Source organism: Limanda limanda, chromosome 1, assembly GCF_963576545.1.
Source record: "Limanda limanda chromosome 1, fLimLim1.1, whole genome shotgun sequence".
Classification (NCBI taxonomy): Eukaryota; Metazoa; Chordata; class Actinopteri; order Pleuronectiformes; family Pleuronectidae; genus Limanda; species Limanda limanda.
Window position 1 is genome coordinate 14,994,712 of NC_083636.1, and position 17,885 is coordinate 15,012,596.

Sequence of the window (17,885 nt, forward strand, 5' to 3'; positions counted from 1 at the left end):
TGTGTTTTCCAACTCTGACAGTCCCATGCGAATCTTGCCTGTCCTCAGAAGGGACCCTATGAAGTGACGAATTTGGAGATACTTATAAAAGTCTTTATGAGGAATATTAAAATCAGCCCTGATTTGCTCAAATGGTTTAACAGAGTCGGAGTCCAACAGGTCCATAAAGTTAGATAGGCCCTTAGATGCCCACTCCATCAGACCAATACTCCTAATCTGTGCTGGTAAATCTGGATTCAGAGCCAGGGGAGATCGGAGAGAGAGGACAGGAGGAATATTCTGGTATTTCCTCACGTCTCGCCAGACTAGTAGTGTGTTATAAACAATTATGTTATTCTTGAGATGATTTAAATGATCTATATTATTGATGAATGGAAGGGAAGTAAGTTTTCTGGGATAACAAGATTGAGATTCAAGACCCAACCATAAGGAATCTTTCCTATTCAAAAACCACTCTGACATCATTTTAAGTTGTGCTGACCAATAGTATAGTTGTAGAGAAGGCAATGACAAGCCTCCGAGATCCTTTGGCTTAGTAAGAGTAGAGAACTTAACTCTTGGATGTTTATTGTTCCAGATATAGCGAGATACATGAGAATTCAGAGACTTAAAAAATGCAGAGGTCAGGTAGCACGGGCGATTTTGAAATAAATAGTTCAATCGAGGAAGAATATTCATTTTTATAGTGTTGATTCTCCCGAGGAAAGAAGTTGGTATCGAGGCCCATTTTGTCAGATCGTTCTTAACCCTTTGAATTAGAGGTGAGTAATTAGTTTCAAACAGATTATTTAAATCAGGGGTGACAAAGATACCTAAATATTTAAAACCCCTCCTGGACACTTGGAAAGGAGATTGTATAGACATATCCTGGGGGATATCAAAGGGTGTAACAACCGACTTCCCCAGGTTGATCTTATAACCCGACAGGGCACTGAATGTGGCTATTGATTTCAAAACTGCCGGAATTGTTTTCTCAGGTTTATAAATATATAAAAGGACATCATCTGCAAATAAGGAAATAATGTGGTTTTCCTCACCCACCCCAATCCCAAATATATCAGGGTTAGTTCTGATGGCCTCGGCCAGAGGTTCAATAAACAGTATAAACAGTAAAGGTGACAGGGGGCACCCCTGTCTGCAACCCCTGCGCACCGGGAAGCCATCAGACATCAAACCATTTGTATTAACTGTGGTTATTGGGTCTGTATAGAAGGTTTTAATCATGTTAATGAAATTAGAGCCCAGGCCGAATTTTGCTAACACCGGAAACAGAAAAGACCATTCAACCCGGTCGAAAGCCTTTTCGGCATCAAGGGAGACTATAAGTGCTGGATTTTTGTGTGCGTTAAGATATTGAACAATATTAAGAACGCGACGTACATTGTCTGTGCCATATCTTGATTTTACAAACCCCGCTTGATCTGGGTTTATTATTTTCGGAAGGATGTTTTCCAATCTCCGAGCCAGTACCTTTGCCATAATTTTGTAGTCCACATTGAGGAGACTAATAGGCCTAAATGATGAACAATCTAAAGGGTTTTTATCTTTTTTTAGAAGTAAACTAATGGAAGCGTATCTCCAGGAGGGGGGCATGCCATCTCTCAAGATACCATTAACGGCAGGCATAAAAATTGTGCGGATCTCTGGCCAGAATTTCTTAAATTCCAGTGGAAACCCGTCGGGGCCTGGACACTTCCCATTTGGCATAGACTGAATTGCAGCCCAGACCTCCTCTGGAGTGAATGCAGCATCTAGGCTGTAGCGATCCTCCTCCGCAATAGTAGGTAAAGGGACATTGTTCAAATATGAAGCAATGTCAGCCTCGTCAGCCTTATCTGTACTATACAGGGATTTATAAAAATCCCGGAAAGTACTATTGACAATCGTTGGATCATGTGTGACATCCCCATTCTGTGTTCTTATCATATTAATTGAGCGATCATTATTTAGATTTTTCAGTTGGTGGGCAAGCAGGCGACTGGACTTATTGCCAAATTCATAATATTTCTGTTTAGTGTAAAGTAACAGTTTCTGAACATGGCGAGTATGATCCAAGTTAAGTGCAGTCTTAACAGCGACTAGCGCCTTTAAGTTTGCTAGAGTAGGTGACTGTTTATGTATCTGCTCCAGCCTAGTCAATTCTTTTTCAAGATTCTTTCTGTTTTCCTCTAAAACCTTTTTCTGATGAGAGCTGTAGGATATAAGGTAACCACGTAAAGTGGCTTTAGCTGCATCCCAAATCGTGGCAGAGGACACTGGAGAGCTTTTATTGTCGAGCCAGAATTGTGATAAGTTGTTCCGGACAAAAACGCAAAAAGAGTCACTATTTAAAAATGACGAATTGAATCTCCAAATGGGAGTTCTAGGAATGTTAAATAATGGGTTAATGCATAGATGTACCGGAGCGTGGTCTGATAAGACAATAGAATCTATACAGCAAGTCTGGACAGAGTGTAAAAAGTCTTTGGGAATAAAAAAATAGTCTAGTCTAGAATACGAGTTATGGGGATTTGAATAAAACGTGTAGTCTCTCCTTTTAGGATTTAAATGTCGCCATATATCTATCAATCCGGTATCTGTGCATAAGTTTTTAAGGACAGCAGATGCTCTCGGGTTAGACTTGTTTGCAGGAGAGGATTTATCCAGAGAGATGTTCATTATACAATTCAAATCGCCGGCTAGGAAGCCCAAGCCCTTGCAGTGATGGTTAAACATCAAAATCATTTGCGACATAAACTGGGGTGAATCAATATTTGGTGCATAAATATTGAGAATAGTTATATGTTGTCCAAGAATCGAACCCTTAATCAAAATAAATCTCCCCTCTGAGTCCTTTTCTTCATGTTCCAAGATGAAGGGAAGGTTCTTATTTATAAGAATGGCTGTACCTTTTTTATTCTTTGAATGGGAGGAAAAGTAAACTTTGCCTACCCAGTCCCTCTTAAGTTTCAAATGTTCTGTATCAGATAGCCTGGTTTCCTGAAGTAATGCTATATCACATTTTTGTTTTTTCAAATATGTTAAAATCTTCTTCCTTTTAATTACATGGCCCAGTCCCTGGACATTCCAAGTTATAAGTTTAAGTGAACTAGACATGAGAGCCGCAAAGCCGGAAAGTGATTGAATAGCAGGTGCTGAGTGCGGGGGAATGAGTCAAAATGCAGGCAGTTGTATGAGAAAATAAACCTAGACTCCAATCATCCAACAAAAGGAAAATGAAAAAAGAAAAATATAAACAGCAGCGCTTACCCTCCCCTATCCTGTCCCCGAACGACAGGAATAAACTACCCCAAATTAAGTCACTGGGCATACTAAGCCTAGTCTAAATCCTAGTTTAGCAGGTAGATCACAGTAATAACTAGGACACCAAAAACATTATCCACACCCCAGGCTGAATAATATACAGCACTATGAGGAACCCCCGAGTAATGGGTTTCCAAGTTTTGCCTGGACCACAACATTAGTGCAAAGTGTTCTTTGAATACAGACTACACACAGAGCTGATACGATAAAGATATATGAATTAACAAAACTAAATTAAAAGTGCAAGTGCTGTATTTGTAGCAAAAAGAGAAAAAAAAAGGGGGAAAAAGCACTGCAGTAGAGTATGAAATCACACTAAGTATAATACAAAATGAGAGTAAAATAAAAACACCTTATTCCCAAGGGAAAAAACTACGAGTCGATCAATCAGCTCCGTTGATATTAAACTATTCTCACAAAGTTCATGTGGTGGTCACAGAAAAATACACAATGTTCAGCGGGGGCTCCGTGTGCATGTAAAGTCTGTTCTTTTCCATTGTAACTGGTAACAACTGAGATGCAGAAGAAATTACCTCATTTAAGGGTATCCAGAAATGCAGCTGCAGACTCAGGGGTGTCGAAAAGGCGAATTTGCCCTTCGTGGAGACACCGGAGGCGGGCTGGGTAGGCAAATGCACGGTATTTGTTATGAAGAGCCAGCGCTTTCCCGATGGTGTCAAACTCACGCCGCCTTCGCAGGACCTCCGCTGACAGATCGGGGTAGAACCGCAGCAGGGAGCCGCCATGGTGGATGTCGCGTTTCTTTAGCGCTGCTCTGAGCACAGCCTCTCTTTGGGAGTCTCGCAGAAAGCGGACCAGGACGCTTCTCGGGGGCTTACCCGGGGCCGGAGCGGGAGCCGGGGCCCGATGTGCGCGTTCAATCTCCAGCGGGGGGTAATCAGCAGGCAGGCCGATTAAGGTCGGTAAAGTTACCTGGAGAAAGTCCGCAAGCGGGATGTTGCCCTCCGTCTTTTCTGGAAGGTTGATAATTTTAAGATTTTTGCGACGGCCACGGTTTTCTAGGTCGTCAATTTTCAGCAGCAGCTGCTTCACTGTTTTTTCTATGGCGGTGGTGCCGGTGTCCTGGGCACTGTGGCTGTCCTCCGTGGCAGAGACCCTCTCCTCGACCTCCTCCATGCGCTTCTCCAGGTCCGTCACTCGGTAAGACAGAGCCGACAAGGAGCTCTCCACTGAAGTGACAGATACTTTAATTTCGTTCAGTGCACTGTCAATGGTGTCCAGGCGAGCGCTGGCTGATTCATCCATGTGGTTCACCCGAGAGGCCACAGACTTTATTTCGGCTAAGATCTGCTCCATGGTAGCTTGATCCGTTAGCGTTAGCTCTGGAACGTTGGCCTCACCTTGGCTGGCCTCGCTCGGGACACACTGGGCCGTTTGTCGAGTGGTTCTCTTCTTAGCGGCAGCGCCCGACGGTGAAAAAATAGCAAAATCTTTATGGCGTTGCGGTTTGGGTTTGGGCATCGCTGGGGTACAATTCGACCGACGGTGCTAAGTTTAAAAGGAAAAAGTTATTAATTTGTTTGTAGCCTGGAGCGGAGAAATGTCTCAAGCGTCCATCTTGGTCCGGATCCGGATGTGATTATATAAACGTGAGTGCTGGTCTTTCAATGAAAATGGAAATTGTCTTCTTAATATTAATTTAACTCTAATAAGATGCAAGTCTCCAAACATATTGTGCAGACTAAATTTAAGATCTTTAATAGCTACACTTTTTTAACGGTAACGTGACAATGCATCTGTGGCTACTGGCAGACTGAATATACACACACACACACACTTCCAGTTTAAATCCATGACTTTTAAGTCAGCAGCTGCTGAATTATTAATAGTCTATTGCGTCTGTCCAGACCGAGTCACAGTGAGGAAATACTGAATCTCCCCCCAAAAATCATTAAGAACCATTAGTCTTTCCGTCAAACGAATAAACACACAGACAGAGAGCAAGAAGTAAAGCGGGTGAGGTGGGGGTGAGGACTTCAGAGTGGGAGTAGAGATCATGTCCAAGGAAGATTAAAGAGACAGAAAGAGAGATGGAGCAGGCAGACGGCATGTGAGAGTTCAGAAATCAAAGATACAAACAGACAGAATGACAGACCAGTTTTTCTTTATATCCAAAGAACGCTCTCACACATCTAACCCTCAAAGTTTACCAGAACACAACCAAACTTAACCTCTGGGAAAACTTCAAACTGCCTATTAATGTTGTTGTTGAACTCTTGGCCACGATTTGAAAAACTAGTTGACTCATGAAAGGACACACAGACAGACAGAGTAAAACAGATATTCAAGGAGACAGGTAAACGCAGGCAGACATGCAGGCAGACACATAATCTGATAGAAACCGACAAAGAGAGATTAAGACGAGCTAATTAGTGAGATTAAGTGACCGTCAGCAGACGTACAGAGCAAAAGACGGACAGGTTAATCCAAAATCACACAGAAAGTAGAAAATCTGTTAGAAACAAACATACCATTGCTGTTAATATGAAAAAAAGAAATAAGAATACAGTGAATTCATTGTCCAGACTCCTAATGAAAGAAAAAGAGCGTGTTAAACTCTGCGAGTCAAGCATCCGCAGCTGAAAGTAAAACAAAAGTGAAGCGTGGAAAACAGAGCCACTAAATGAAAGAGTTGCATCATTGACAGGAGCAGAGGCTCAAAGAGTTTCGGGCTGCACAGCAAAGACTCTGGTGCCAAACCTCGCCCTCGTTTGACAAACTTTTCACAGCAGTTTGGCTCGTCACACTGCAACTACAACAGATGACAAAAACTTCTGCTGATGGCACAGACGTGTGAGAGAGTACAACTCGCGCCGATTAATGATCTGTCGGGGAATTTTCTTTTTTCGATCAGCGAACAGGCCAAGTGAGCCACAATGGAAGCTGAGTGAATACTGATCCAATGCTGCAACTCTTTGATGGTGATTATTAGTGAACATACTCAGCTTGGTCCCATGTGGAAAAGCAGAAATCTCTTGACAGGTCAAAATGTGAAAAAAATGGGTTTTAGAGTGGCAACTAACAATTATTCTGATTATCTCTCAGTGTGCTGATTGACGCCCTGTCCACACTTCTGCGTTAGGGACTCTCGGTCGTCACGGAAACAGATATTTTAACGCCTTCCAAAGTGCAGATTTTCAAAAACTGACTTCACGCAAGCCCACTGTTGTTTTGTGTTATTAGCAAACCACATATTGGTTTCTCTATGTTCGGTTTGCACTGCGAGGTCTAATTACAAGTTTGCAGCTAAATCTAGCATCACTGCGCCACATTACAAGCATTCACAGGCATCTGCATTACCCAATATTACTTGGACCACAGCCTTCGTCTCTCCTATTTGCCAGATCATGGTTGTAGCACACTCGTAACAGCGTTTGCAGTCGGTTTTGTGATCTCATCTTGTAAAACGAAGGTCATGTAAATGACGTTTTTTTAAACTGGAGGGGGTAATATCCATTCAAACAATATCTACAGTAGTTATAAAAGGAGTTTAATTAAATCTATAGAATTCAGAAAATAGTGGAACATTTTTAATTTCCCAGAGCTCAAGGTGACATCCAATTGCTTATTTTGTCTAATTTAGTAAAAAATTCAAAGATATGTGGCAAATTTGAGCATTTTTCTTTTCCAAGAAGAAAAAAAAATGATTCATAACTTTTTCAATTTCCGTCAGCAGTTGACACGACTCATCATTCCAACTCTAAAGGATTTCTACTTTGCAGAATACTTTAGAACAGGCTTGTAACAATGATGATTTTATTATTAACATCTAAGTTGATGAATAACTACAAAGTGACTATAGTTAGAGGCTGTCAGACAATATTCTAATCTTGATTCTAATCTTCCTGTGCTGCTGGTTACTTGAGGTACTTTGAACAAAACAGTTCACCACAATTCACTTTTAAAGGACTTACAAAGTGTTTCATTACAGAAGCTTTTCCACATGGGAGTGCTTGTTATCATAGTGCTTTCATATCCCGCCCTCTGACAAGCAAAGTGAGTTGTGCCGTGCATCGGTCTATCTGACTGACAGGGCCGCCAGCCACTCACGTGCCCAGGTAGTCCCACACCAGCCCCCCCTTAGGCTGCTCAGACGCAGCGGAGGCGGGGGGCTGTTTTCGCGACTGTTGAGAACGCCACAGATGAGAAGCAGAGGGATTTCTGAGGTGGGATGGGCACGCACAGACAAAACACACACACACACACACACACACACAAACAAACAAACAAAAACCCACTCACGCAGATGCACAATCACACGTTTGCATACATTCATTTATGTGTGCACACACATGAATAAGGTAAAATGAGGAACATCATAAGAGATGAGTGATGACATCAAGTGGGAATTGAAGGAGTAAGGGGAAGAAACAAGGGAGAGAAAAGGGTGAGAACAAGAGAACACTAAAGGATTAGTAATTTAGGAAGGATTACCAAACAGTATGTTGCCTGATATTGAATGGAAAATGGACAACAGAGCAGAGCCTTTTCTGGCATTAATAACTATTTTAATAAGTGAAGACAGCCTTGGTTTGTCTGTATTGACTTTGGTTAATAGAGGATGTAGAGTGATGCAGGAACATTGAAATTCAGTTTTTTAAGGATTTTTCTCTTCGAACTCTCCATCCCCCTCCCTTTCAATTCATCCTCACCTCTCCAGTTCGTGGATCTTTTTCTCCTTGTCATTCTTTTCATTCTCCATCTCCCTCAGGATCTCCAGCAGCCGCTCCACCTCGGTCTGGGCCTTCCCTGCATCCTCTTTGTGCCGGGTCACTTCCTGCTCCAGGCAGGAGATGCGCTCAGAGAGTTCAGTGCTACCTTTTGACTCTGTGGCTAAGCTCTGCGCCTGGAAAAGAAATTAAATATAAAAAATAAACCGAGTGTGTTAGCTCTCAAAACGAGGTGACAGACAACTTGATGAAGGCAATAAGTTCACACTGAAGAAGAATGAGCCAATATGAATGTGTGTTACAGATGGATGGATTTGATGAAAGTGACAAGTGACTTTGCTGAAGAATCCGTTTCCAGTCACACACCAGTTTTAACTAAATGTGTCCTCAAAAGTTATAAAATAATAAACTCAATTTAATAGCACTTTTTATTGGATAAAATGCTGCTCAATGTGCTTTACATTAAAAGGGTAGTTCAAGCAGTTAAATAAAATTAAGGTGTTTAATAACAAGCCTGGCAAATACAAACAAAGAGTATTTATGAAGCATGCAGGAATTTCAAGGATTATGTACGCATTTAGGGCTCCTTTGTTTCTAATTAAAAATACATGTATTCATTTGTTTTGATTTAAAATTTTAATAGGTGAAGGAATAAAATTATAGTGAAACACAACAAAGAGCAAATTTCCCACTAAAAACGAGTAAACAACACGGCAGAGTCTGCAGCCGCGGTTGTGAGACTGGAGGCTACGAACGATGAACCTTTGGGCTAAAAGCTAATCACCATGCTTACAGCGACAATTTTAAGATGCTAGCAGGTAAAGAAGCTAAAGGGCATGTTGAGCAGTTACCATTTAGTATATTCATCTTCTTAGTAGAGTGTTTGAGCATTGTAACATATGACAATTAGCACTAAACAAAGGGATGTAAATAGTTTTAATGGTACACAGTCAAAAGCAATGGACTGATGTATTGAGTTATAAATGTGTTTATTCAGTGAAAGTATGTTATGTTGGCTCACTGATGATTTGTTTATGAATGAACATACCATGGAAACTCCCACAATGTTGATTTGTACAAAGACTAAAACACGAGTAAACAAAAATTAAACACAATTGGTTTCTTAAGAAGAAAAAGAAAGAAATTAAATAAAACAAAAACGAGTTATAACCAGCATAGAGGTTAGAACAGCTGTGTGTGTGTTTCCCAGAAGCAAATGTTGCTCTTGGGACAGATTGACTTTGTGTGTGTGTGTGTGTGTGTGCATGTGTGTGTGTGCACATGTCTTGGTCTTGCAATGAATAAACCCTATTAGTTTTGGAAGTGCACAACAGTTTTTACAGGTCTTTTTGTGGGGAGGAAATGTTTGGGTGTCTGACGATACTGTAAGGAGATCTGGGTGGAGGAGAACAGAGAAGGAGCGAAAGATAAATAAGAAAAGGGAAAAAAGGAACATCACAGAACATGTCACACACACAATGTCAATCAGTTTGCACACACAGGCATAAGTCCTCTGTCTTCTTTTCCCATCCATGGCAACAGAAAGAGACTGAGAAATCAACTTGGATAAAATGAGAGGAACAGCAGAAATTCACTGACGCCTTCATACATACTCACTCTCTCTTTGTAATACACACACACACCACACACATACATGCGCACACACACCACACACACACACACACACGCATGCACCCACACCACACACACACACGGCCCTACATACAAATTCAGGGTGTGGTGGTGGTGCTGTCTTCTCTACTCTGTGAAAATGACTGTAACGCTGTCAGCAAGCCATCACACACACCATTTTATGGGCTGCTGTGTGGGAGAGAATATGTGATATGAAAACACACAGACACACACACACACACAAACACCGACACAAATGCACTCACGCACACAAATGCACGCACAGCAGTGAGAAGTAAATGACTGCTGTGCTTGGAAAAAAGTTACAGGAAAACAACTTAGGGGAGAAAGAAAAGTGAGATTAGAGGTTCTAAAGTGTAAAACTGTCCACTTTGATTCAGTTGTGTTTCCGTCTGCACGGCGCTTTCTTCACCACAGCGATTTGCATGATGAGGGATGTTTAATTGAACCATCATGGCCACCGTTGAGCAACGTTTTCGGCAATTCAGTCAATGTGTTTTTGTCTGAAGGTCGCCTCAAACATGTGCTAAAAATCTCTAATGACCTCTGTGGATGCATCGTGTTTTTGGATGTTTTTATAATTACATGATTAACCAGGTATTTCCCTTGAGTTAAGGTCTTCTCTAACCTTTTTCAGATGGTTCTCTAGCTTGACACATTCCTCTCTCTTCTGCTCCAGACTGATCTCCAGACTCTTCAGCCTGCTGTCCTTCTTTAGGGTGGAGGAAGCCAAAGAGGATGCCTTCTCCTTCAGGTCCAACACAGATGTCTGAAAAGGGAGAGGAGTAATGGAGTGAACACCGCAAACCTCTTACTGCTGAACACTAGGGGCTGCAGCAGTGTTGGCACTAACGGTGGTTTATAGCAACGTGGGCCTTATTTCTTTCTAATTTTCTTGTGCTTATGTTTAAAATGTAAGAAATGTACCTGTAAGCTGAAATGTTTAAGGAGATTTTTTTACTGTTATAATAAAAACTAAATCAAAGCGTTAAGAAACTGGAGTTATCCTTTGAGTTCTCCCTACACAGTCAGGATACTGTGTCTGTACCTTGTTCTCCAAAACATTTTCCCATGACCGGTCTCCGCTCTCACTCTTCCAGCTCAATCCCTCCATCCGTGAAGTCTCTCACTCCCTTTCTTTTCTGGTCTTTTCCTCTTTTGGTAGGGGCAGTGAATCAGAAACCAGCAGGACCAGAAGGGCCGACGCTCAGACATGTAATTTTACCCTTGACTGACAATACCAACTCCAGACTAGGGATCATCATGTTTGACTGGGCTTTGGTCAGAGGGACCTCGCTGCTAACTCTGATTATATTTAGGTAGCCATATATATTGCAGTTGTCAGACAAAACCCCACATCTGTGTTTAGCAGCGCGGAGAGGAATGCTTGTTTTCTGCCAAAGTTTCAAAATGTATTTCTGAATTTAAATACTGGCAGAGAAACAGGTTTTATGACCCAATAATGACAAAGCAAAAATCTTTTTTTCCAGTACGTGCATTTTAAGAAGCTGCAGCCAGCAGGTGTTAGCTTAGCTTAGCACAAAGACTGAAAATAGGGAGCCTGGTGAAAAATGTGCTTATGTGGGGACCACCTTCCTTTCTATAGCTACATATATTGCTACAGTAACAACAGTGGTATTCAACTTCTCATCTAATTCTCAGCATGACAGTGATTGAAGAAATTGTATCTTTCAAACTTTTCCTTCTCATAACACAAAATGTACCTGAAAACACAAGTTATTTGATATAATGTAATTTTTTGGTCTCCACACATCTGAAGATAGTTTTCCTGAAGCATGTGACTGTAGTAGCGTGAGGATTTCCCGACCCAAGCCCGTCGGGACCTGGTGAGTCGGGCCAGAAATTATCCTCTGGTTAGGCTCGGGTTTGGTCGGGTTGGCTGGGCTATCTACTTGATATATTAATGCCGCACATGCCTGTAATTGGGGAAAACACCAGGCTCGGGTGAGGCTCGGACACACAGAACAGAATACCTGCTGGGCTGCGGTTGGGCGTGGCTAATTTCCTCTCTGTCTCTGTCAGGTTCGGAAAGAAAATTCCAAGCACACCACATTCTGGTGTGTATGTCTGCGTTTGTCGGTAATGGGACTTATTACATCTCCACTTGACACTAAACAACACGTAAAGTGGATTGGAACCGATTTGATGAAAGGGAGCATGTATAATCAAGAACAAGGTACAGGCCTTCTGATTGGTCAGATGGACTTCTACTTAGATAAAATCAAGTTTCACTAAATGTTGTTTTTCCTGCAGTGGTTAATTATGCAGTCCAACCACTGCACAGTGAATAGAGAGAACACAGCCTCTGAAAATGCTTTGTCATCCTCTGCCTCTGCTCCGTTGTTGTGTATGAATCATGTGGGTCACAACAAGAGCAATTCAGCTCCCATCACTGTTTCCATTGGTTGTGGGGTTTTGCATATTGTTGTCAAGGAGACGTGACAGTTTTATCGTTGTTGTCCTTCAGCACGAGGACCCTGGGAGGATTCAAGGTCTGTTCTACAGTGATAGCTCAACCGTGTTTTTCTTGACAGAGACACAAAGAAGGGGCGTGTGTGTTTTTCAATGGATGTGTCTGTTGTGTGTGTGTGTTCTACCTCACGGTCAGCCAGGTCAGCCTGCAGCTGGGAAACCTTCTCCCTCAACTCCTTCAGCTCCTTCTTGCTGGACTCCATCTCATCTCCCTTTTCTCTCTCCTCCCTCTCCCGCTGCTCCTTCAAGCGCTCGATGATTCGCTCCTGAACTCAGCGAGGGGCGAGGAAGAGGAGAGGATGAAGGAGGGATGAGAGTTAAAAGGACAGGGGAGTGAAGAGTCAAAAGAGGAAAGAAGGGGAGAAAAAAAGGTAAATTAGAAGGCGCGATGGAAAGAGAGAAGCGGACAGAGAATTAAAAATCACGTCTTCCACTCCAACAGTCACTCACAGTCACTCAATATCAAGTTTCTATACCAATAACAGTCACATTAAACTTTATGCACATGGCAGCTTTGACAGGATCTAACAGCCAACAGTGATTTTAGACATGTAATACATCCTGGCACCAGATGTAAAAATCACAACCACTAAAACACTATAGACGCACGCTCCCCAGCTATAGAACAACACAGCGGCCGGTTCAAGGAGAAGTACAAAAGTTCACACACAGACAAACCCAGAGAGTGCACAGGCTGCTCTGTGTGAACTTCTGTCTTTGTGAGGATGGATTTGAGTCTTGTGGACATTTTTAGGCCGTGAGGACATTTAATTAGGTTTTATGGTTTATGTAAGAATTTAGGTGAGATGTGTAGATTGTGATAAGATTAAGTGTCAGTGGCGAGGGAGAGCGTTACGTCATTGTCAGTTCTCACAGAATTATGTGTGTGTGTGTGTGTGTGTGTGTGTGTGTGTGTGTGTGTGTGTGTGTGTGTGTGTGTGTGTGACCTACGGTATAAGCTGGACTTGAAATACATCAAACAAATTCTAATTAGATTTCATTTGTTCTGGTTTAAAACAAAATAACTCATAATGTTCATATTTTAAAGAACACTCATATTAAATGGCGTACAGTTTATTTATACTGTATGCAATGATAATATATAACAATGAACTTAAATAGCATGAAACACAAACAGGGTGTTGAAGCATGACACGGGATAAGTGGAATTACTGCCCTGAGGGTGAATATCCCCACCACTCAGTGCTATTTCAGTATACATGCATTTATTTTCCAGACTCACATGAGGTCACCATGACTTTTGACCACTGAAATCAAATTGATTAATTTTTGAGTCCGAGTGAATACTGGTCAGAATTTGACAAAATTCCGTCAAGTCGTTTTTGATATATCTTGGTGGCAAGAAAAATGGAGAACTACAAGGAGATATGTCCACAAGCACCAGAACAATGAAAATCAAGGAGGGAAATAAAAAATTGTAAAAGTCCTTTGAGTGAGGCGGGAGCTGTCGGCCGCGTCCTCCTGCCAACACTCACACATCCAGCGGACACCCTGAATATTAGTCAGGGGACAATTAATAGCCCGGTTTCCTGTGTGTGCAAGTGTGATGAAGGAGATGAAGCTGGTAACATAATCGAGCTGAAGAGAGAAAAATATATATCCTCATTTAACACAATTCTGCTGGTGTAAACGCTGGTTTCCCAGAAACGGGGTCAAGAATCCTCACGTGGAGCAGCCAGAACAATCATTAAACACAGCGGTTGCTGGTTCAATTCCCATGTTAAGGTGACTGTTTCATGACTGTGGCACCTGAATGCTTAGGCCTAAACAATGATAAATGGCATGGGCTGTTTGAGACCTTTTTTAAATATAGGCAGTGAATGGAAACCGCCAATGTGATTATTGGTTCATTTCCATTCATCCAGAGTCATTTGAACATTGTGTGGGAGGTGGGCAGGTTTGCTCACAGTGGTTTTATTGATGTATTAAAATTGCTCGGGAGTTGACCTGGGGTTGACCAGCAACATGTGTGTGAGTGTGTGTGTGTACCTTCTCAGCCAGAGCCTCCTCCAGTGTTCCCAGTGCTGTGTCGGTGTTGGACGTGTCCGTCTGTAAAGACTTGACTCTGTCTTTGAGGCCGGCCAGCTGTTTCTCTTTATCCCTCAGCTGATCCAGGAGGTTTTCTATCTGCACAGACAAAAGGAGACAAATACTCATCAACAGAGTTATTTGTTTAGATTAATAATTCTTTTTCACTTTCTTAACATTGCAAGTATTTATCAACATTTTCATAGATTTTTCAGATCATATTTCATGGAGCTTGATGAAAACAACCAGGCATGTTTAGGGGACTAATATTTATGAGTGTGCAATTTGGTGCAGATCCTAATTAAAATCTGGATCGGTCAATAATGGGTCCATAAGGGAAAATGTGCGCCCTGGCAGAGGTATGCATTCTACTGAGTGCCATTCTAGCTATGTATATAAAATTAGCGGTTAGTCCAAAGCAATAATCTTCCATATGATGACTTAACAGACTGTAAGAGAGTGTATCTGACACATAATAACTGTGCACACAAACAACATGACATTGTATTTAAAGTTAATAATAAAACATATAAGTTTTATCAACACTGTGGTCTGAATTTCCAATACATCCTCTTTTAAACGGATTCTAAGGCAAATTACTCCTCCGTTCAAAAAACAAACGCACAATCTGCACTGTCCTGAACACAAGCAACAGATTCATGTAAAAGGGCTCTAATGTGATTCTATCTGGAGATTTTCAAGACAAGAAAAAGCCTGAGAGGTGCTGTGCTGTCAAATATAAACTTTCTCCCTAAGCTTTGCTACCTTTAACCCCTCTACTCCAAATACACACTCTCTACTTCCACCTCTTTCCCCCTGCTCCTCATTCCTCCTCCGACTTCCTCTCGCAGCGATTTGGTAGCAGATTAATTTTCAGTTAAAACACAGAAACCCGCAGAAATACCTCAAGGACTCGCTCTGAGTGTGTGTGCATGTTTGTGTGTGCATGCGTGTATGTGTGTGAGAGGGAACGAGAGAGATCACAGACAAAGATAAGGTGTTATGTCAACTTTGTGGTCTTCATTAAAAGATGGTTGGAACAAAAGTACCAGAAATAATAAATTCAGTAGAGAAAGAGAAGTGGAATGCTTATGTAATGTGTTATCATGAAGAAAATTGGGTGGTAAAACTGCGAAAAATTTCACTCTGCCTCTCCCTCTCCCTCGCTAACCTTTTTCTATCCTGCTGTTCTTCTGCCAACAAGAGAGGAAGACAAGCGATTGACAAGCTGTCACAGAAAAGAAAGTCAGATTGGTATGCAACCTTTGACTCCACTGCTGGAGAGACGCACACATTTACAGTACCACTGAGAGTGTGTGTGTGTGTGTGCTCATACGGTAAAACATTTCGAGCACCTCATTAATCTATTGACCTGACAGCTTGACTGACACCTTCTCCTCCACACACACACACGCACGCACGCACGCACGCACGCACGCACGCACGCACGCACGCACGCACGCACGCACGCACACACACGCCAGTGAGAAGCTTTGATCGTGTCTGCACTTCCTGGAACTGACAACCGCAGGATGGCTGGTGCACACACTTACACCCGCACACACAGACACACACTCTGTCTGGTCCTATTTCAGTCCCAAAAATTATATCTGATAATTAACTGGAATACGGTAACAAATCAGTATCTGGCCAACGCCTCTCTTCATCTACGTCACCACGCTCCTCAAATGGCAGAAAAATAACAAAGACAAAGAGGATGATGGGAGGATAACAGTCTCACGTCATTTCCTTCACTTTCCTAACAAAGAGTGATGGATGAAACCCCCAAGGAGGGACGACGACAAGAGGAAGAAGAAAAGTGGACAAATTGGAAACAAAAAGGAGATATTCTTAATTTTGTATCCACATGGAAAAGGAGAAATGAGAGAATCACAAGTGCAGACCAAATAAGTGTCTGTCCCGTTCACAGACACTGGACCGTGTTCTCTACTTGAGCTGTATTTGAAGACGCCAGAGGTCATCATTTATTGAACAAGGGGAACTCATTAGTATGCATCTGATTTCAAACTGACTCTGTCTCTCTTCTCCCCCTCCCTCTCTTGCTTTATGTCTGCTTGATTGTCTCTATTAATTACCTCTGCACTCTCTGTCTACATTTAAAAAGAATTTCCCAAGTAGGGAAAAGTGGTGGGGCAGCAAAAAGCTGGAGGGATGGAGCTAGAAAAACACAAAAGGCTGGCAATGGTAGAATTTAACTTTGTATACATATACAAATATACTGTATTTAACTTGTTGTGTTACTGTCTAAATAACTGCCAGAGTCCTTTCTCCCCCTCCATCCGTCCATGCCTTCATAGCCACGACACTCCTGTATCTTCTTTGCCACAGCGTTAACACAGAGAAACTCTTAAATACTTTAAAATGTCCAAAATATTCAGAAAACAGCTGTAAACCTGGTTGTCTGTTCACCCACAGTACCTGTCTGTGAATATGATGTGTCCCTCTGTCTGTCTTCTCACCTGTCTGTCCTCCTGTAGCTCCTGATCTAAAACAGTCCTGCAGCCCCATCTAGTGGCTAAACTGATACATGACGACATTATATCTCAACGCGAGCAGATTTTTATCAGTAGAAATTTGTGAAAAAGAGAGAATGTCTCTGTCACTGTGTCTCCATGATTCTTCTTAATGTATGTCGCTAATAATAACCCACAATATTTTAGATAAAGCCTTTTTCGACTATTGCTGTCAATATTTCTACTTCATCAGTTTGAACCGACGGTAGAGATGAGGTCTTTCTAGGAAAAGAAAATGATTTCAACCTACTTCTTGCAGTGGCATTGGTTTTCCTACCTTCTTCTGCAGCACGTTCACTTTGCGTTCCTTGACGTCCAGCATGTCCTTGAGGTCGGTGATCTCTCCTTGCTGAGTGCTCTTCTCGTCCGTCAGCGATGATATCTGTTGACTCTTTTTAGACAGGAATGATTCCTTTTCTTCCTGGCGGAGACGCAGGGCATCCACCTGCGTGCACAAACACAGCCGGTGAAAATCAGATCAATGGTGCCATCACATGTAGTGTTGTTAAAGTGTGATAAATGACCTCGGTCTGCAGTATGGCAGCTCTCTGTTCTTTGGCAGTGAGAGACTCCTTGAGAACGTCCACGTGTTGCTTGCTGTCTGAAAACTGGTTGTTCAGGGTCTCCAGTTTGGTCCTGAGACCCAGCAGGTCGCTGTCCTTACGACTCAGATCCTGCTTCGCCTGATCCATCTGAGAATCACACACACAAGACACGAAGACACAGGTGTGGGATAGAAATAAGTTATGAGTATGTTTTAGAGAGGATAACTTGCTTATTTTAAATCCACTACAAGCTTCACCAAGTGAGTAGTGAGCACTCATTCTACGATGCGTGTTAAGATTTTTAGACATTGTTCATAACTCCATTGTAGTCTGAAAAAGAAGAATAAGCAGTGCACAGAACTGACGGGAAGAAGTCCGCCAAGAAGTCAGCCGAGATAGCCTTGTTGTTTAACAGTTAGACACGCATGGAAGTCAGGCCAGTATTAAATTCCTTCTCTCTGTATTAGTAGCCCTGGGTTAGGGTCATTTCTTACAGTAAGCCTGAGATTATTAAGAAAGAAAACATATGACTACTGTTTAATTTTCATGGGGTGATGAACCTAAGTTCCTCTGGTCCAGGTGACTGGGAGTGACATTTGAGAATTCAACTTGACAGT

The 17,885-nt window shown here is 42.1% G+C and overlaps 1 protein-coding gene across 4 annotated transcripts in view; it reads right to left on the minus strand.

The window, feature by feature from the left end:
- The window catches only part of LOC132997975 (ELKS/Rab6-interacting/CAST family member 1-like), a 119,271-nt gene that overhangs the window by 71,417 nt on the left and 29,969 nt on the right, over positions 1-17,885 (minus strand). For all 4 annotated transcript variants that reach the window (XM_061067515.1, XM_061067511.1, XM_061067514.1 and 1 more), the window contains 6 exons: positions 17,248-17,415; positions 17,001-17,168; positions 14,151-14,288; positions 12,266-12,406; positions 10,276-10,416; positions 7,977-8,170 (listed from right to left, as the gene is read on the minus strand). In XM_061067515.1, the coding sequence (XP_060923498.1) occupies positions 7,977-8,170; positions 10,276-10,416; positions 12,266-12,406; positions 14,151-14,288; positions 17,001-17,168; positions 17,248-17,415 (950 nt within the window). The remainder of the gene's footprint in view (positions 1-7,976; positions 8,171-10,275; positions 10,417-12,265; positions 12,407-14,150; positions 14,289-17,000; positions 17,169-17,247; positions 17,416-17,885) is intronic.